Source organism: Octopus sinensis, linkage group LG3, assembly GCF_006345805.1.
Source record: "Octopus sinensis linkage group LG3, ASM634580v1, whole genome shotgun sequence".
NCBI lineage: Eukaryota > Metazoa > Mollusca > Cephalopoda > Octopoda > Octopodidae > Octopus > Octopus sinensis.
This window is the reverse complement of record NC_042999.1, coordinates 140,847,037-140,867,983: the sequence shown is the minus strand read 5'-3', so window position 1 is coordinate 140,867,983 and position 20,947 is coordinate 140,847,037. Positions and strand designations below refer to the sequence as shown.

Sequence of the window (20,947 nt, the reverse complement as noted above, 5' to 3'; positions counted from 1 at the left end):
TCAATATGGTAGCACTTTGTTGACAATATATATATATATATATATATATATATGTATGTATGTATGCATTGTGCTTGCAGGGGTCACATGAAATTCATTGAGGCTGATTTTCTATGACTGAATGGCTTTCTTGTTGCCAACCCTCACTTGTTTCCCCCTTTGGTCAACCCAGGACTATTAGAAGACACGTGCCCTAGGTGCCTCACAGTATGCTTGAAAATGCTGAAATTGTAATCACTCAGCCATGCCTTTATATCAGTTCATTTAAAGTAATGAATTTATAAACAAACTATAATAATATTAGTGTAAAACTAATTGGTATTATGACAGTGTTTAGTTGGTACTTATTGTATCACACACAAAAAGGTGAAAGGTAAAAATCAACTCATAGAATATAAAATGATGTGACTAATTTTGTCAGACACTATTGATTCTATCATTCACCATTCTTGTATCTTGAAATATTAATGATTCTGATTCTGTATTTCTGTTTTTAGTTTTGTAACTTTCAGACTTGTATCAGTTTCTGAAATGTGCTTAACCATCATTTACTTGAAGAAAATACCATACAAAACATGATATGCTTATAGAGTTTAACCAACACGCACATACATGCACATGCATACATTTGTACAGGTAGTCTGATTAAGATGTTGGCTTCAGAATGATGCATTTTCAGGCTTAATGCCACTCTGAAACTTTATACAAGTGTCTTGTAGAATAACCTTAGTTTACTTAAAGTCTTGAAAGTGAAATCTTATTAGCAGAAACTTTGTAGAAACTCATTGCTGGAACCATTCCTATCATTTGGCTTGACACCACCACTCAGTGCTTGGATACCTTTAGTGAGTCCACTGCATTGTAAGAATTTGGAGGCTATGATAAAATGTCACAGGCAGTGTCCTTCCTCTAAACTAAGCAATGAAAAAAAAGAACAAATATATACCCACAAAATATATCAAATACTCAAGTATGGGTTTATGAAATCTTTATGAGATATCTAAATTTTCTTTATTTATAGTGAAAAATCATTTACAGAGAGAGAGAGGAGATTTGGTGGCTTATGATTATAATTTAAGCTAAGGAGCAGTTTCCATAGCTTTTACTGGTCTTCTTAGAAATAACTTGGAGAGCTTAATGTTGTGAATGTTTAATTTTAACTCTTGCAGGAGTCTAATATTGCTGCGATAATAGTAGGGAAGGCAGAAGCAAGTGCATTAATTGGGTTTTGATGACTGTTGTATACATTTCAGTGCAGAAATCATTATAGTAACAATGTAAGAGGTAAAGGTACTTACAATTCATGCAACTGTAGACAAATAGCTGGAGAAGTTAGTGAAGTCTATCTTATCAAGAAAACAGTCTAATTATTTAATATTCCAATACAGTTTGGGAATACCAATCCACACAATTTAATTGTGATGAGGAGTGAAGAATGTAATGGTTCAGGTTCTTGCTTTTTGAGAATTAAGTAAAATAAGAGGATGGTGTTGCAGCTTTGGTTGTAAGCTGATATTTAGTTATGTATAATTGATCTTAAAATCAAGAGTTCAAATCTTATCATTGTTATGCAGTTGATCTTTTTTAGGTACTTTACTTACTATTATTTTCCAGTTCAGTATCAGCTTTAAGACTATAATTACCTTCGTTTATCTCCAGTTAGTTGTTCTGGGTTACACAAGTTCAGCATGAACTTCCAGCCAGCAATGAGATTTACTGTCTCTTTGGATAAATTCAGTGGAATTCTGACTGTAATATGGACAACATCCATGAAGCAGAAATTCCCATTTTAAAACTACATAGTATTTAACTACTTTTTAAAAATATTAATATGTTCGGTGTGATTCAGATAGAATTTATGAACAATAACTTAGCCCAACATCTAGTAGAACTGCCTAGTTACAAGGTGGTATAACTTGGTTTTCTTTGTATATCTCTCTGACAGGAAATATACATTTACCAAGTATTGGCAGATTTTTAGTGATATTTGGAATAAAACTTGCTAAGATGCAGTTGAGTTCATGAGATAATTGACAGCTGTGGAAGTAACCTGAAATATATAAAATGCTTATATGTATCATTCTTTTTCCGTGTTTGTAAATCAATTGAAACAATTTTTGTCAAGCATTTTTTACCAAGCAAAGTTTTTTTTTTCTTCTTAATATTAACTTGAAGTAAATAATATGCAAATGCTGTAAAGTGCTGGCAATCTCTTGGCAAGCTAAGTCTGTGAAATAGTTTTGATTCCCAGATGAACCATTTCAGTTTGTTTATATCTCATGTCTGTGATATGCAGCTGTTTATATCTCATGTCTGCAAATTTTCAGTAACTTAAAGAAGAATATGCACTGCAAGGCTGAATTACGACACATACCAAACCTCCCTCAATGACCAAATAGAGTGATAACACACTTAATATTTAAGACTAAATAATGTAATTATTTTTACAGGTTTGAGAATTAGATAAAGATTTTCTTGTATTTGATCATGTCTACAAAATTTTGACACTTTCCCACTATTATGGAAAAGTAGCACTGATTAAATTATTCTTATGATGACAAAAATCAAGGAAAAGTTGAAATTTTGATATATAAAGAAAATGTGTTAATTCCTAAAATGGTGAGGTGTGATTTGAGGAAGGATTTACTGCTTTTTCTAGCGGGTCAAGCAATCATGTGGTGGTTCACTCAGTGGTTTAGATTGAGTATATTTCTCCACTAAATAAAGACATAGTATACCTGGAGCAATGGATCAGTGGATTATATCTAGTTTATATTTAGTATCAAAAATTATATCTAGTACCAAAAATTTGTTCTTCATAGAAATGGAAATCTTTTTGAAGATCTACAACTCTCCAATCTGTGGTTTCATGATTCTATCATGCCAACACAATTTCAGAGGTCAAAATTTGTGCAATGAGTGAAACCAATCTGATTTTGACATCCCAGGCAGTATAGAATTTTAATATCAATTTACTTCTAAATTTAAAGCATTGTTTACAACAGGAACAATATACTAAAAATTTAGACATTAAAACTCATCATTATTACTTTAACATCTACTTTTCCATGATTGCATGGGTCAGATGGAATTTGTTTACACAGATTTTCTGCAGCTGGATGCCCTCCTTGTTTCAAACCCTCACCTTTCTCCAAATATATTGGATCTTTTCGGTTTGAACGGCAGTTTTTAACATAATTTCTAGGTAACCAAAAAATTTTAAACTTCGTATACTGGTAGAATGTGTTTATAAAACATCTTTTTCTCTTGGCTTTATTGAGAAAATTCTATGGTTTGTAAGATATTTGTTGTTTTTTTTCTTCAATTTTTTGCAATTTCAACCAATCACTGACGTCTATTGAGGTAAAAAACATTCTGTGCCGTATGAATATGTCCCTTGTTTAAGAAACAGATTGGGTTTATTTACATTTGTGAAGAAAAAAAGATACCCTTCCCCCCACCCCTAACCCTAACTCTAAAACAGATTGAAATGCAATAGATTGATACTAGGGTCATAATTATGGGTGACAATTTCACATGACACCGCTAGAAAAAACTGCCCTTCAAACCAAAAAGATCCAATATATTTCCCCATGGTCAGACATGTTCTCATGAAAGATTGAAAACAAAAAAATGCTGTTCATTTGCTGGTGATATTTATTTACGATTATCATATGATATCAAGACAAGAAGAAACAAACAGATACACACACACACACACACATACACATAAAGTGAGCTTCTTTCAGTTTCTGTCTTGCAAATTCACTCACAAGGCATCACAAGAGTATGATAGAAAACAGTTGTTCAAGGTGTTTCACAGTGGGACTGAACCCCAAACCATTCAGTTGTGAAACAACTTTGGCTGCATGTCCAAGGCTATTGTTTTATATTTTTCACTTGGGGAACAATAGAAAGGTACACTTCTTTAAAATTGTGTTTATATACATAACTACTAAGATAAAGTCATATTTTTTATATTCATTTCAGGGTCCAAAATTGAATCTGTAAATATATAACTTAGCTTTTCAGACAAAATAAAAAAGCAAAAAAGAAAGAAAAAAAGAAAATTTAAATGCTGGTGAACATTTGGCTTCACTGGCAAATTTATATGCAGTAAGGTTTCCTACTTATCATATAGCAGTTTGAACACTTAACCAATGCTTATGCTAGAGACACTTTGAATTGAATTAATTTTAACTTACCTTTTTACATTATTTGTTAAAATTGATTGTTTCAATATTCTTTTTGCTTATTTTTCAGGGGCAGCACATAATGAGAAGGATACAGCAGCCTGTAGCAGCAGCAGTAGTTTTGCTACCAGTAACACACTTTCTAGGCCCCCACGGGGGATACTCAGCCAAGATCGGACGGCAGTGGGAGAACAGTCATTGTCACAGTCGTTGCAAAACTTTAGTCAACTTCAATCACAAGAACAGGGGGCTACTAGTTCCACTACTGGCCCTGAAGCCGGGACCGATCCTGCCAAACCCCTCAGTTCTGCCTGGGCTACAGCGCTGGCTGCCACCACGGTAACCAACATGACCCGGAAACGGGTCAACATCCGGAAGCAGGCTCAGCAGAACATTCGGCCGGCACGGTCGATGTTCTGTCTGACCCTAAAAAACCCACTCCGGAAAGTCTGTATACGGATTGTAGAATGGAAATATCCTTTCTTAATGTTGAAAGCAACACGTGTGTGTGTTTGTGTATTTGTGTGTGTGTATTATTGGGAAATTTGTTTAGAAAAGCTTGTGGTTAATATTAACCAATAAATAGAAATGTGGGATAAATTTAAATGTTACTTTATATTTTTTCATGTTAAATATTTTATTTTTTTAATATGAGAGTATTATACATGTTTTTCTTTATATTTTAATTATTTTAAATTATATGGCTTAATTTTAATGATACAGATTAAGTTGATTTTAGGGGGAAAATTTTTTGTTGATTGTTTCTTCAGTTTTTTTTCTGTCTTATTTTAGAATATCATATACTAATTTTTGTTCCCAGTATTTTCTGTATATTGCATGATTTTTTTGAGGGTTAGATTTGGTTGTCTGGGTTGGGAGTCAAAGCCATCACTATTCATTTTTGCTGGAAACACCTTTGCATTATTGGAGTTTACAAAGTGCACTAAACAGCAAGATGGAGTCTGGCAAGAAAGGGTGATGTATACATTTTCCTCATTTCACTCTCTTACATTTATATTGCATTATCATAATACTCATAATTTTTTGAAATATTCAATATCCCATGATTTTCATGATCTAAACATAAAGTAAAAAAACAAAAAAGCTTTTTTTTTTTGCATTTTTAAAAGAAAAATTGAAAAGAAAAAAAAAAAGAAGGAAATACCTGAATCAATTTCTCCATTTCATTTGAAACATCTTTATTTCTATGAATTTATTTTTCTATTGATTTCTGTCGTTGATAGTTCTATTTGAGTAATATTTAACTATATTTGTAACTGAATTCTATCTATTTTCCAATTATGTTTAACCAAGTTTTAAAACTTTATAAATTTTATTTGTAAACCTGATGGAATTAGAAATGATATTTTGAATCTCCTTATGAGCTACCTGCCACCAGTCATGGAGTTCATCTCTCCTTTGTTAGTTTTCTTATTTCGTATATTTATATATTCTAGCATGTAATGAAAATCATTTAAGATAGAATTAGAGTTGGTATTTTGTTTAGTTGCTTGTCCTTCTCAGTGTAGCCTGTTAAATTTCATTCATAACTTCCTACTACCATGGAGACCACATATTCTTTAAGCCATAAATTTGAAGTCAATATATTAAAGTTCTACTAGCAGACGTTCATGGCTGGAGACACACTGCAACAAAAGCTTTGGTTAACCTTGAAACTTACAGCAGTTTGTCAAGATTTTGTGATTATTATATATGTTAAACATAACAATTTTCAGCGTTTGTTATTACACATATAATAATATCAATGACTCATGTTTTCTCTCTACATATAAAAACTCTTACTTTTTTTATCAATATTTTTAATGTTTTCATCTTGTTAGCAAGATTAAAAGGCATCAATTTAATAGTTTGAATTAACTCTTCACCCTTCTATTTGGATAAAGATTTCAAATAGTTTATAATATCAAGTGATTACAAATCCTGAGAAAATATATCAGTGAATTTTTTGAAGTTAATACTTTGCATAACATTTAGAAAAGTGATCAACATGTAACTAGAGACAAATTTGAAGGCTATTTTCACTAGCTATTACTAAACGGTAGGCATATATGACACTCTGTCAAATATAATTCCTACTACTTAAGTATCAGTGAATGAATGAAAAACTAGATTGATATTTTGGTGACTTGAATTCTGGTGCAACAATCTAGGATTTTTTAAATATTCAATTCTAGTGCTCTTGCTGCCAAATTCTCACTTTTAAAATGAATTCATAAGCACACATATAAATCCAAATATACATCTTTTTTCCTCTGATGATATTGTGCTCATGTCCCATAAATGTAAATTTAATGTTTATTGAGTATTAATTGGCTGTAAGTGAAGATGACCAATTTGCTGTTAATAATAAACAATTTATTTACTTCCTAACCTCCATTTTCTTTTCTTCTTATATGGATGTATAAGAAAAGAAAAGAAAATGGAGAAATTGATAGATAGACATCAATTTATTAACACAACTCCAGTTTCAAATAACATTCATTTCTTATAACCTACAATTATTTCCATGTTCAGATAATTTCTAATTAGAACCCATGGCACCTGTACGATATTTCTTTTAAACATTCAAGGGAAATTTGATTGATTATGTTCGATTACTTTGAATATTGATTTTTTGTGTCCTATTTCTAATTTTTGCAGACAATATCACTTTTATACTTTATTTGACACGTGAGTCTGGAAACCTCGTGACATACTTAGATTGTTGAAAAAAATTGATAATAGGCCCTTTCCAATGGATCCTTCTATCTACTACATATTACTAATATTTTATTTAAACAACCCAAGGGAAATAACCCATACCACCTGCAGATTTTAGCGAAACGATCAATATTTGATTCTCACAATCAGCTGACCTAATTCTGCATTTCACTACTCACAGTTTTGAGCTGCTAAACATTATTATTGCACTTCCTTAATTTGAATCTTAAACATTAAAGATTATACATTTCTATACATACATACTTTTTTGAATGCCCATTACTATGATAATTCTGCATTTACACTTTTTCCATGACAGTAGATACATTTTTTATTCCACAACATATTTGTAGTGGCTTCATGCAGGCTTAGCGTGGATTCGATCCTCAATTGCCAAATTTCACTTGACTATTTAACAGTGCTTTTCTCATGGTAAAACAATAGTTTTTCTGTGAATGACAGCAGTTATACATTTCCCAGATGCCTTTGCTAAGCAGAATAATGTCTTTGCCTCTCGCCAACCTCCAACAACCTCTCTCACCAACCTCCGACAATCTTTCTCGCCAACCTCTGAAAACCTCTCTCACCAACCTCCAACAATCCCTTCCTCCTTTTTTGTATTTTTTCGTGGAAAATACACTTTCTATGGTAGTTGTAACAAAATTGCTTTCTTATATCAGAGTAATAAAGCATTTCAATAGAACATCTTTATCCCTGGGAATTATCGGGTGCACCAGCAAGTATATATATATATATATATATATATAAAACTGTTAAGAGTAAATATTAGACCTTGATCTTAACCATAAGACTGAGAATCAATATATATATAGAAGGGGGTACCCAAAAGAAACTGGAATTTTGCAATATTATTTTATTCATGTAGTTTTACATGTTTACACTTTTATCGCCTGCAAAATATTCTCCATTTGAAGCAATGCATCAATTCAGGCGCATTTTCCACTATTCGAAGCAGTGCTTGGACTGATTCCTTTTAATGCCTCTGTCATTTTTTTTTCACCTCTTCCATATCTGCAAATTCCATAGCACCAGCTTTTGTTACCAGTGATGACCTTTAAAAATAGGTCTGGATCATCTTCCAACTCTTCTTCCAGTTCTTGACACACATCCAGTCATGACTGCTTTTGATCTTACATGAGCAATCGAGGTGCAAATTTTGCTGTAACTCTTCTCATTCACAATTCTTTGCTTAAAATTCATTGGCAGGAGCTCCAGGACGCACCAGTCATATCAAGAAGTTCATCAATGACAGTCCTCCAAATCAGTTAGTTTTCATGATTCCATCACATGCCAAGGGGAGAAACTAGAAGTAGTTGATAGCTTCTGCTACCTAGGTGACCAAGTCTGTAGTTGGGGTGGATGCTCAGAAAGTGTTACCAACAGAATAAGAATAGCCTGGACAAAGTTCAGAAAGCTTCTACCCCTACTGGTGACAAAGGGCCTCTTACTCAGAGTGAAAAGTAAATTGTATGATGCATGTGTGCAAACTGCTATCTTGTTTAGGTTCCTGCTTCCTTTTGCATATAGCTTTTCCAAAGTCATAAATACCAACTTTGTCTCTGACAGAGAAAGAGAGTGGAGAGAGAGTGAGACAGAAGGAGAAAGACACAAAGTAAGAGATCAAATAAACTTTCAATATTTTCTCTTTCTAAACTAAGTTTTTTTAAAGATGCCCATTTCATATAAATTTCATGTTGAAGCATTCTGAAAGAATTGCCATGGATTTCACTTCCCTTCCTCATCTGGGATGGTATTTACAAAGTATGATTCTTGGCCTTATGCCATGTTGAACATTCCATGTGGAGAAACTTACCATTAATCACTTTCTGTGACTTGTGGGAAAGATTGTAAACTATTCTTGAATTAGTTGCTGTAATACCATTCTAGTAAATTGCTAAAATTATTATTCACCTGAACAACAGTTTCTTCTTAACCCTAATCTGAACTGATTTGCCATAAATTTTATATTTCCTTGTGACTGAATGTATTTCATTCAGTATTGTTGGTTCATTAATCAATGCATCTTTACTATTAATGATATCCCAGCTATTATTTCTATTGTAGTTTATTTAAAATACTTATATTCATTGATCTCTTTGAATGTAGTTAGGGCAGTGTCCAAAGGAAGACCTATTGACAGGAAAGTATTTGGACCATTTAATAAAATTGTTGGTAAAAGTGAATTTCTGTAGGTTATATAACTACAAATTCTGTATGTATTGCATTCCTCTGAGAAATGTTTATCTAGTAGGTGTAAAATGTTGAAGTTTATTTCCACTTAAGCAATCAAGCAAGTTCTGAACAAATTTTAACATTAATACAAAAATAAAACGTGAAAGGTTTTTAGATTTGTAACAGTTGCTTCTGAAAAACTTACTTTTTGTTTGTAATTCTATAAATTGTGCATATCAGTAGCATTTTATGAACAGAACCTATCACAATCTATAGTCAGATACATTTACATTCTGCAGGTGATGGCTCTGTAATACTGGTAAGCTCTATGGAATAGATTCACAATCCACATTTCATTAGAGAACCTATATTTGATTCTCTATTGCAGCTATTTCATTTTGTTTATACTTGTTAGCTATCATCATCATCATCATCATTTTAATGACTGTTTTTGTATGTCAGTATGGGAGTAACCATTTTGAAGTATTGCTCATAACCACTCCTCTTGTCTTGTCCCATCTGATCTGTAAAACTGAACTTCCTGAGATCAAAACTAACTTCTATTTTTCCTGTGCCAATTTTGTTGCCCTTTTGCTATTGGTACATTTTTATTGCACATGGCAATTTTCACTCAGCATACATCTTCATACCTGCAGAATTGTTTCTCCTGCATGAGTCTGTTGATGTCAGGTCATTTGCATCTTTTTATGAAAGTTAATGTTGCACATCCAACAGATTAAACTTATATCTTTTCTTCTTGTACCATCTGCATAAATCACAATCACAATTCCTACATTGCCATTGGAAAGATGACAAACTGTGAACTGCAGGGAATTATGGGAATAGAACCAGAAATGGGATGAGATGGTTAAGTCATGTGCTTAGAAAGAATGAAAGATTCTGGATGAGAGGAGTGATGGAAATGAATGTAGAAGATAGGGAAAAAAAAGACTGATTGTGATTTGGATAAAGGAATGTGTACAATGAAAATTTATAAACTGGATGGAAGCAGTAGAAGGGCATCTAATATTGGTTAGATTTTTTTATTCCCTTGTCAAAGAGAAGTAAAACTAATAAGTGAGATAGAAGATATAGAAATCATACCAAATTCAAATCATTTGTTTACATTACCGCTTGACATTATAAAGCAATAAGCATCAGAAAGGAAACTAAGAGACGAGCACACTTAAATTTAAAAGATGCTCTCTGTGCTATTGGTTCCAAAATATGAGACAACCCTTTGTCACTCTGACCATCAAATATGCTGAGAGCCAGTGATTAGTCTGCTGGAAACTTGTAACTAATTGTTCAATAGCTGCAAAGTAAAATGTGTATGCGTATTGATAACTGTGTGTGTGTGGGGGTGGGTGGGGGTATGTGCTTGTATGTATCATACATACATGCACACACACATGCACACATGTCAGTATATGCAATTGCTTTTAGCCTAGAGAAGAGATAAGTATATATTTTACTTAAATCAATCATACTTGTGTTATCATTATTTATTTACTGAAGTATTCATGATTCCAGATCTAACCTGTTTTGCTAAAAATCCTCTATGGAAAATTAATTTAATTCTTTTTTAATCTTAAAAGCTAATTTATAAAAATACAAAAAAAAGAAAAAGATTCTACTATTTTCTATCTTCTTACCTATTTTATCAGATACATTTTTTTTTTACTTATACTCTTAATAAAAATTTCTTTTACATCTTTTTCATTTCTTTTCCCTCAGAATCCAATGTTGAATGAGAACTATAAAAAAAAATACAAATTACAGAAAAAGAAAAAAATAGCTTCACAATAGTTACATATGATATGGCAGTGTCATAGAGAACTGTTAGTGAATACTAAATAACTTTTTCTATGAATAGAAAGCATTCAGTGTCTGTGCCTGTAAAGGTCTGAATGTAATCAATACTCATGTCTTGTTTTATTCTATTTTTTCGATTTCGATATAACCTGGTAACATTTAGTAAGGCCTAGGACATGCAATGACAGCAGTGATTAGAAGAACTGTGAATAGTCTAGACTGCAACTACATCCTTTGATGTACATTTCTTTTACAAGCTATCCATAAATAAATATTAGATACAGGTAAAAAAACGAAAAAAAGAAATGGTTGTCTTTATTTAGATTTCCTTAAACAATAAGCTTCTTGATAATGTACACTAATGCATATTTTTTTAAAATCAATAACATGACTATCTGCATAATTTCAATGAATTATTCTAATGGAATAACTATAGCTTTCTGTATAATGTTTTAAAATATTTTGTAATTTAAAAAAAAAATTATAGAACATTTTGTAACCTACAATTAAACAGTAAACATTTGCTTACATTTTATTATATATACACACAATACAATTAGATATAAATATATTTACATAACAATTACAACACTAAAGCCATTTTGAAAGATTTGGCTTTATTGATTACTCATTTTTCTTCCTTCTAACTCAAAAGTTTTATATGAGTTTAATAATTTATTATCATTATCATCTTTTCGCAGGCTTCTTCAGATATTCTTCATATCAGGCTCTTTTCTTGCTTGACATTAGATAGTCACCCAAAGAGAATAAATCCTGCTTGTTCTTTTACAATTACAGTTGGAGAAAGTTAAAATACTCCTTCTTTTGACAGTTATTTGTGACTGTTTCACTAATGTCAAACACATTAACTTGGTTTTCTTGGGAGCAAACATGAGAAATGGATAACAGCAGCTGTTAATCTACTTTAAATAGCTACTAAGAGTTTAGCTGTTTTCAAAATGTGTCATGAGTTACTTGCTAAATAGAGTTTTTAATTTAGAATTAGATGAAACTGAAGAAATTCGATAGAAATAATCCTAGATGTTTCCAAGGTAATCTAAAAAAGTTTATGCAAAAGATAAAGTGTTTAGAAAAGTCTGGAGGATTAATTTCAAGAAAGTGTTAGAGCTACTGACTAGTTTTGTTTCCATTTAAATTCAGAATTGCTTGCATTGCAACTAAAACATTGTGCATTCATAGTATTGTGAGAGGGCAAAACTTGGATGAGACTCAAAGACTAAAAGCGAAGAACAAGTTAAGGTGTGCATGTGTGTGTGTAAACAGAAGCATTACTATGTGGTTAAGAAGTTTGCTTTGTAATCATATAGTTTTGAATTCAATCTCGCTGCACATTACCTCAGTCAAGTGTCTTGTATGACAGCCCTGAGTTGAACAACACCTTGTGAATGAACTTGGTATACTGGAGCTGTAGAGGAGCCATCGTGTGCATGTGTGTATGTCTGTGAGATAGAGAGCAACACATATATTGACATCCCTCAGCTTCACTAAGTGAAATAGTGATATGTTTACCTACTTAAAAAAAACATATCCCTGTCAAACCCATGCCAGCATGGAAAAATGGACACTAAACAAACTAATATATATATATATATCATATTTATATGTGTGTATGTACATACATACACATCATCATATATGTATAAATGCATAGCTACATCTCAATAGTAATGATGCAATAATAAAATTCTCTGGTGCAGGCTTCTGCCTAGCCAGCTCCTGTCAAACTGTCCAGCACATGCCAGCATGGAAGACAGACATTAAACGATGATTATGATGTGCAGTACATGATCACAAACAAGGACAGACAAAGGGATTAAGTCGATTACATTGACCCAAGTGCATAACTGGTACTTATTTAATCAACCCTGAAAAGGGTGAAAGGCAAAGTCAACCTCGGCGGAATTTGAATTCAGAATGTAGTGGCAGATGAAATACTGCTAAGCATTTCGTCTGGTGTGCTAACGATTCTGCCAGCTCACCACCTTAATAATTCCAATATTAAACATATACTCACTCGCCTTAATAATTACAATATTAAACATTTACTCTATTATTCATACCATACAATTTCATTTATGATATACTGTATCCTTTGTAGCACTCATAATTTTCATAACCACGACCACAGCTTAATTTAATATACCTGTTATAACAAATTATAATGTAGAGCACCTTAGCACTGTGGACAATAAGTTACTGCTGCTGCTCCTCCTTCTTTTGTGTTATTGATTTGACTCAGATTCAGTCTTATTTCTGGTAGGATTTATATGGGTAGTAGGTTACTATCTGTAACCTTAGGTATTTACAACCTTTCAATAATCTTTCAAGTGCTTAGAACTCTCCTGATATTCTTTTCTGTGCCTGAGAAGCAAACTTTCTGTGGAAGCTCTACAGGACATTCTACTCCCATCTCATTCAGCCATTTGTCTATATCTTTGATTATAGTTCCCAATGCACTAATTATTATAGGCACAACCTTTACAGTTTTCATACTCCAAATTCTTCTTGTTTCAAATCATCATCATCATCATTTTACTTCTCAGAGCTCTTGCTCTTACTTGTTCTGGTTGATTCTGTGAGAGTCGACAGCAACCTGTTATCAGAGGTCTCACAAGGTCTCTTTCTGCAAATTATAAGCTTTGGTACTTGGATTTTAACTTATTGTGGAAGACACTCAACACTCTGGTTCAGATGATTATTGTAAAAGTTTCCACCATAATGCTTCAGAAGATATTAGTCTATTAGTGAGAAAAAGGTAAATTTAAAAGTTGATTCCTATTTATTGTCAGTATTTGATATTTGTCGCAGTCAGGTATCAGTTACAGTTGTCAAAATAGTTTTCCCCTGTATGCAGAACAGTAGTTTGTTGGCAGAGACAGTTGCACAGTAGACTAAAGTTTTCTCCTCTTCTTGTCTTAGGCTTGTGGATCCTATACATAGCGTAGTTGGGAATTGGCTTACCAAATGCTTTGTAGATTACTATAATTGTAATTTTATCCTGTCACCTAGTTCTGCCAGTCAGTGGTTTTAGAATGTTGTTTCTTTGATGAATCCAATCACTGTGTTTGTACTGTGTTGTACTTGTTGCATTATATCCTTCATACACACTAGTCTTCTGAATATTCCCAAAGAAAGCAGAAGTTATAGATCTGATATTACTAGATCTAATATGCTTTCTCTTTAAATGCATTTGTCTAAAACTGGGAAAAATTAAAGTTGATCTCTTAAAGATGAGATTAAAGTTTTGAATTTTCTGTAAATTGTATCTTTATGTCACTCACTGCCTCCAAAAATATTTAAACAACCATAAATGATGAGCAACATGATGAACAAAAACAGGATGTGTCATCCAGAAAGACTCTATATGATCATCTAACCTACTAGAAATAGCAACCAAATCTCAGATTTTTATCCTACCATCTCAAAAAAGAAAGTTTGCATTGGTTAATTTAGTTTTATGTATACTATGTGTGAAAATATTCAAAAAGGAATGACTGGGTGGTTATGGTTTGAATGTCTTTAATCATAAATGTGATTGATCAAAACTGGCTTGGAGCAAAACAAGAACATCAACAATAGAAGCCAGCCATTGCTTAAATTCAGTTTATGTAGTATTGAGAAAATCAGAAGCAAATTTCATCCTGTTTAATAAGTTAGTCCATTATAGGTTACTTCTTCCTTGAAGGCTTGGTACTTATTCTTCAATGAGGTAAGCTGAGACAAAATCAAAAATGTCTTACTTAGATATGAAATATACACTGTTGATTTATTATAACTTTCAAGCCTAGAGTAGCATTTGAGACCTCTGCTGTAATCTAATGAAACAGTTGCCTATAATGTAGTGTCCTGCTGCTTTCAACAATAAACTGTACTATTGGAGGGTTACATAGAAAAGAAATTTTAGCCAAAATACAAGCTTGTTTTTGAAGTTTTAAAATTAGTTTTTCAATAAGAATAAAAAAAAAATACATATCAATAAATTCACTGTGTTTAGAAATCATCATCATCATTATCATTTAGTGTCCATTGTCTATGCTGACACCAGTTGGACAGTTTGACAGGGCTGGGAAGCTACACCAGACTCCAGTCTGATTTGGCATGTTTTCTATGGCTGGATGCCCTTCCTAATTCCAACCACTCCAAGAGTGTAATGGGTACTTTTACGTACCACCGGCATGGGTGCCATTTACATGACACCAGTATCTATCACAACTGCAATTTTACTTGGCTTGATGGATCTTCTTCTCAAGCATGACATAATACCAAAGGTCTCAGTCATTGACTCTGCGAGGCCCAACATTTGAAAGGAGCTTTTCATGTGCCACTGGCATCAGCCTCTTTGTGTCCGTGAGGCCCAATGCTCAAAAAGTGCTTTTTATGTACCACTGGCATGGTTGCCAGTTACGTGACACCAGCATTAGCCATGACTATGATTTCACTTGGCTTGACAAGTCTTCTCAAGCACAGTGTATTGCCAAAGGTCTCAGTCACTATTCATTGCCTCTGTGAGGCTCAAAGTTTGAAGATCATACTTCACCACCTTGTCCCATAACTTCCTGAGTCTACCTCTTCTACAGTTTCCCTCCACTGTTAGAGTTTGACACTTCTTCACAGCTGTCCTTGTCCATACACGTCACATGGCCATGTGCATTCATTTCTCTTGCACATCACATCTGATGCTTTTTATGCCCAACTTTTCTCTCAAGATGCTTACGCTCTGTCGAACAAGCACACTGACATTGCACATCCACTGAAGCATACTGGCATACACATGTCCTTGGCTGTCACAGCCCATGTTTCACTGCCATATAGCATGGCTTTTTGCACAAAGGCATCATACAATCTACCTTTTACTCTGAGAGAGAGACCCTTTGTTGCCAGCAGAGGTAGGAGCTCTCTGAACTTTGCCAGCCTAATCTTATTATCACAGCTACACTCTTGGAGCACCCACCTCAGCTACTAACTTGGTCACCTAGATGACAGAAGCTATCTACTACCTCTGGCTTATTGCCCTCTGGCAATTAATGGAGTCTATTTTCTGTACATTTTCAGTGTTTATTGTGCCTGTACATCTTCCACACACAAAAGCTATTTTCCCTGTTAACCTTCCTCTGATATTGTTGCACCTCTTGTTTGTCCATAGCTTACACCGTGTACATCTTATGGAGTTTCTACCCACATCTTTTCTCCAGATCAAGTAGGGCCATCTACCAGAAGTGATTTATGATTTGTCTGCCTTCCTACTTACTAAGACTTTGGTTTTTGCTCAGGTGTTTAATTTGTTTGCTTTTCCAAGATTATATATCTCTAACAAAGAATAACATACACTGGTCTTCTAATTACAGCAAATGATTATAGCTATTGGTTAATATGTGTGTGTTTGTATTAGAATATATGTATATAACGTATGTTTATATGTGTGTACGTATTGCTTGAATGAATTCCATCTAACCCATGTAAGCATGGAAAAGTGGATGTTAAAATGACAATGATAGTGATGAGAATCATAATATGTATTATATATCTTTTTAAACATAAATTTAGCTTGCTGAATTTAAAGTAATATTGGCTAATTCGGCAGAAATGAAAGTTACTATATGTAGTATTCATCTGTATATTCTGGTTTTGTACTTAATATTCTGTTTGATGCAGATAGAACATACTTTCTTCATCTTGCACATACAAATTCAATACATACAATTTTCTATTATTGTATCTTTATTGCAAAAATTTGTATTTGTATGTACATAAGTGTATGTATGAGTGTGTGTGCACGTATTCACACACAATATCATATACACATGCTTGGAATTGTCCTGATTTGCTACTTTAATTCTTTCAATTGTAAAAATACTTTACTATCTTTATTTCAATGTATTTTATAATAATTCTTTGACACCTTTTAAGCTTTTAATTCTTGCAACTATGGAGGGGCACCACCTTGAAGAATTTTAGTTTTAATTGAATCAATCTTTGTACTTATTTTCTATTTTAAAGCCTGGTACTTATCTGTTGGTCTTTTTTTGCTGAACCACTAAGTTACAGCAACATAAACACACCAGCACCAATTTGTCAAGTGGTGGTGGGAACCAAACACAGACACACACACAGATATATATGTGTATATAAATAAATAAATATATATGTATTTATATTGATATATATACATATGTATATATATACATATGTATGTATATACATATGTATGTATATATGTATATATATATATATATGTATTCATAAACATATGTATATATATATATATATATATATATATATATATATATGTATACATAAACATATATGTATACATAAACATATATGTATACATAAACATATGTATATATATATATATATATATATATATATATATATATATATGTATACATAAACATATATGTATACATAAACATATGTATATATATATATATATATATATATATATATATATATATATATGTATACATAAACATATGTATACATAAACATATGTATATATATATATATATAATATATATATATATACATACATAAACATATGTATATATATATATATATGTATATATATGTGTGTGTATATATATATATATATATATGTATATATATATGTATGTGTATATGTATATATATTAGGAGAAATAAGGTACTCAAAAATCTGGGTGGTTTTATATTTACAGATATTTATTAATATGTCACATGTTTTTATAAATCATATATTAGCGCTTGCGTCCACTCTAGTGGAGTCTTCTATGAGACCATGTACCCGCCATGTCAGCAAAGGCTGTACTTGCAACTAATTTTACTAAACTGAACTTTCTACACCATGGGTTAGCTTGTTTTAATTAGCTTCATTTCAATCTGGGCCTAAATTTTCAGCCAACATACCTCCATTTGTGGACCCCATTAGATTTACCCATTTAGGACCCCCCCCCCACCTGTATAACATAATTTAACAACCTAATATTAACTGCACACCTCTTTAGATTGTATTTGTTTGTACTTGGTACTGCAGTAGGTGCTTTCCTATGAGCTCAGTAGGAGGCCAGTGAAAAATTTCTAGAAAACTCTAGGAATAGTAGCAACAGAATTCAATGAAAGCAGGAATTTTGTCAACAATATTCCTAAATATAACCAAACAATTATTTCTTCAAGCGTGATCAAAATAAAGAATCCTTGACATGCTCACCAAACTATGTCTGAGCTGCGCACCATTTGGCTAAAATGTTCCACCCATGCTAGCATGAAGATGGACATTAAACGATAATGATCTCATTGATAAAAGCAGAATAAATGCTAACCAAGTTGGCAGGTGAAATGCTTAGCAATATTTCATATGTGAGTTCAAATTCTGCCATGGTTGACTTTTCCTTTCATCCTTTTGGAGTCAATAAATTAAGTACCAGTTGCATACTAGGGTCGATCTAATCAACTGGCCTCCTCCCCCAAATTTTCGGGCCATGTGCCTAGAGTAGAAAAGAATAGTACTGTGATGGTGGTGATAGTGATATTGACCTGATGGTGTAGGAGACTGTGATGATGATGATGGTAATGGAGAACTGAGAGTTTGGCACATGATGAAGTGGATAAAGGTGGTTATAGTAACGGTGATGGCAGTATTGGTTCTGTGAAATGGTAACATAAGTAATATCACCAGCAACGGTGTTGGGTCACTGGTTTTAGCAAGACTTGTGTGGCATAGTACTGCTTGTGTGGTACAGTGCTAAGTCCTGTTGCCAGGAGCCACCCTCTTGACTCAGGGCAGCACTACCTCCTCCAGGCACTTGATGTAGACCTGTGTGTGTGTATTATATTTTGGGTCATCAGCATCATCATTATTATCACTATCATCATCATTGCCATCATCATCACCATCGCCGTCATCGTCATAGTTTTAAAATAAGGGAGCCACTACATAATTACTGAACTTGCTTATCAATTTAAGCTGGTAAAAAGGAAATTAAGGGAGAACACAGAAGTATAAACAAATGAAAGCTGAAACCCAAACTTTAAGATAGAGCTAATAACTGGAAGGTGAAAGCTGAATTTGAAGGAAGATCTCAGGTTCTGAAGTAAGATTACAATAACAAAGCGATACCATGACCATATGGCAGGGTCTAAATTGATAAAAAAAAAAGTCCTGCTTGTTGCATTGAAAGTATTTTGAGAATGCTATGTATTGGACATAAAAAAAGGGAAGAGCCAAAAATATGAAAATTTTCTTCACTAAGTTTGTCATTTTTATTCAAATTTCTTAACTCACTAAATCATATATGTCAGTACTTATTTTACATTATACTGCGGTTTAGACTGAAGTTCATTTGCTCAGAGGCTTTGTACCATAATCTGATAGTAATAAAATTCATTCTAGTAATTTATAAAGCTAAAACAAAATACATTTGGCAAATAATAGTCCAGTTCAAATCTTATGCAGTGTACCAATGCTGGTACTAACAAATTACTCGGATATTCAGGTATCTAACAAAACAATTAAAAACTTTTTAATTTTTCATGAGATTATTTTATATCTTTCAGAGAATTTCTTCTGATCAAACTTATGTATGTGAAGCATTTGGTTAAATCTTAATGTGCCTGTAATAGTTTGACCAACCTTAAACCCATTGTAAATGGGTATTTTATGATTGGGGTTAAGGTTTCTGGAACTATCTTGATAACTGGCTAACACAGTCTTTTTCCTAAAGTATTTTCTGTGATCTCTTCTATTGCCAGTGATCTATCCCATTGCCAAAGACATGTCTATGATATTAATCTCATCTTTTTACAGATTTATGCTCTTGGCCAACAAAATGCTTCAGCTTGTTGCTTCCAATACTGGCTCACAAACATACTGAACTACTTTCCAGAACATTACATGTTTATTCTGTTCATTTTTCTTGAAATGAACTATTATTTCATATTACATTGACTTTACTTTGGCTGGCATCATTCCAAGTAGATTTGAGATTTTTAGGCAAATTGTAGCCAGAAAGTGCTGTTATGAAGAAAGAAACAATGTGACTTTATTCTTTCTTTCATTTCCAGAGTGAAAAAAAATTCTGTTTAACTATAAAGTATTATATTGTTTATTTGTCTGCTCTGTTCATGAAGGTATCTTATGACTAATTTTAGATTTTAATTTTGTATTCAATAAAATACTCTGTTCATCCCAATACAGATGAACATTGTTTAACTATTTTCTATATCTCTTTTAAGAGACTTGATAGTTGATACAGGATCAGGAAGGAAAAATGTATTTCACTGTTTTACTTTGTTAAGTTGTCATCAACAGATAGTATCTAGCTTTAAAATCTCCAAATGTAAAGTATATTTCATCTTAAAAGTATTATATATACTAGCATATTACATGCACTTACAAACGCACATACATGCGTGCACACACACACACACACACATGCTTTTTACCCCAGTTTTCTTGTGATATGAAAGTTATAACCAACCAAGTCAAGTGGGTCATAAGCTTGTGCTCAAAGAAGTATAAATTTATGGCTATGGTATGTTACACCACTGGTACTCTTTCATACTATTGGTAAAGTTACTGAAGTAATTCAGCCTAGCTAGCTGTAACTAAGTATTACAGAGTTATACAGCTAATTGTTGTTATTGGCAGTATGAGCATTGCATAACTGATGAATGTTTTGTTAACTTGCGGTACTAGGTTTAAGATTTCTAATAGATTATCAGCAGCAGCAGCAGTAGCATTATAACCATTATCAACACCACCTCCTTCTTCTCCTCCATCTACTCTTCCACCACCATTGCCGTTTTGACAAAAATTTATCATTTTGTAATTGGTATATCAGAATATTAAGATAAATGAAGCCACCTCAAAATTTCTATCTAAAATAATTACATATTGGACTTTACTTACCACTGGAGTATGTTTGTGAATGTGCAGGTATGGCTGTATGATTAAGAAATTTGCGTTGCCACCAAGTAGTTTTGGGTTTGATTCCACTGTGTTGTACAGTGAACAAATATATTGAACA

General features: G+C 32.7%; 1 protein-coding gene across 5 annotated transcripts in view; it reads left to right on the top strand.

The window, feature by feature from the left end:
• LOC115209959 (muscle calcium channel subunit alpha-1-like) overlaps positions 1-20,947 on the top strand; it is a 460,467-nt gene that overhangs the window by 37,002 nt on the left and 402,518 nt on the right. For all 5 annotated transcript variants that reach the window (XM_029778602.2, XM_036501424.1, XM_036501423.1 and 2 more), the window contains exon 2: positions 4,264-4,666. In XM_029778602.2, the coding sequence (XP_029634462.1) occupies positions 4,264-4,666 (403 nt within the window). The remainder of the gene's footprint in view (positions 1-4,263; positions 4,667-20,947) is intronic.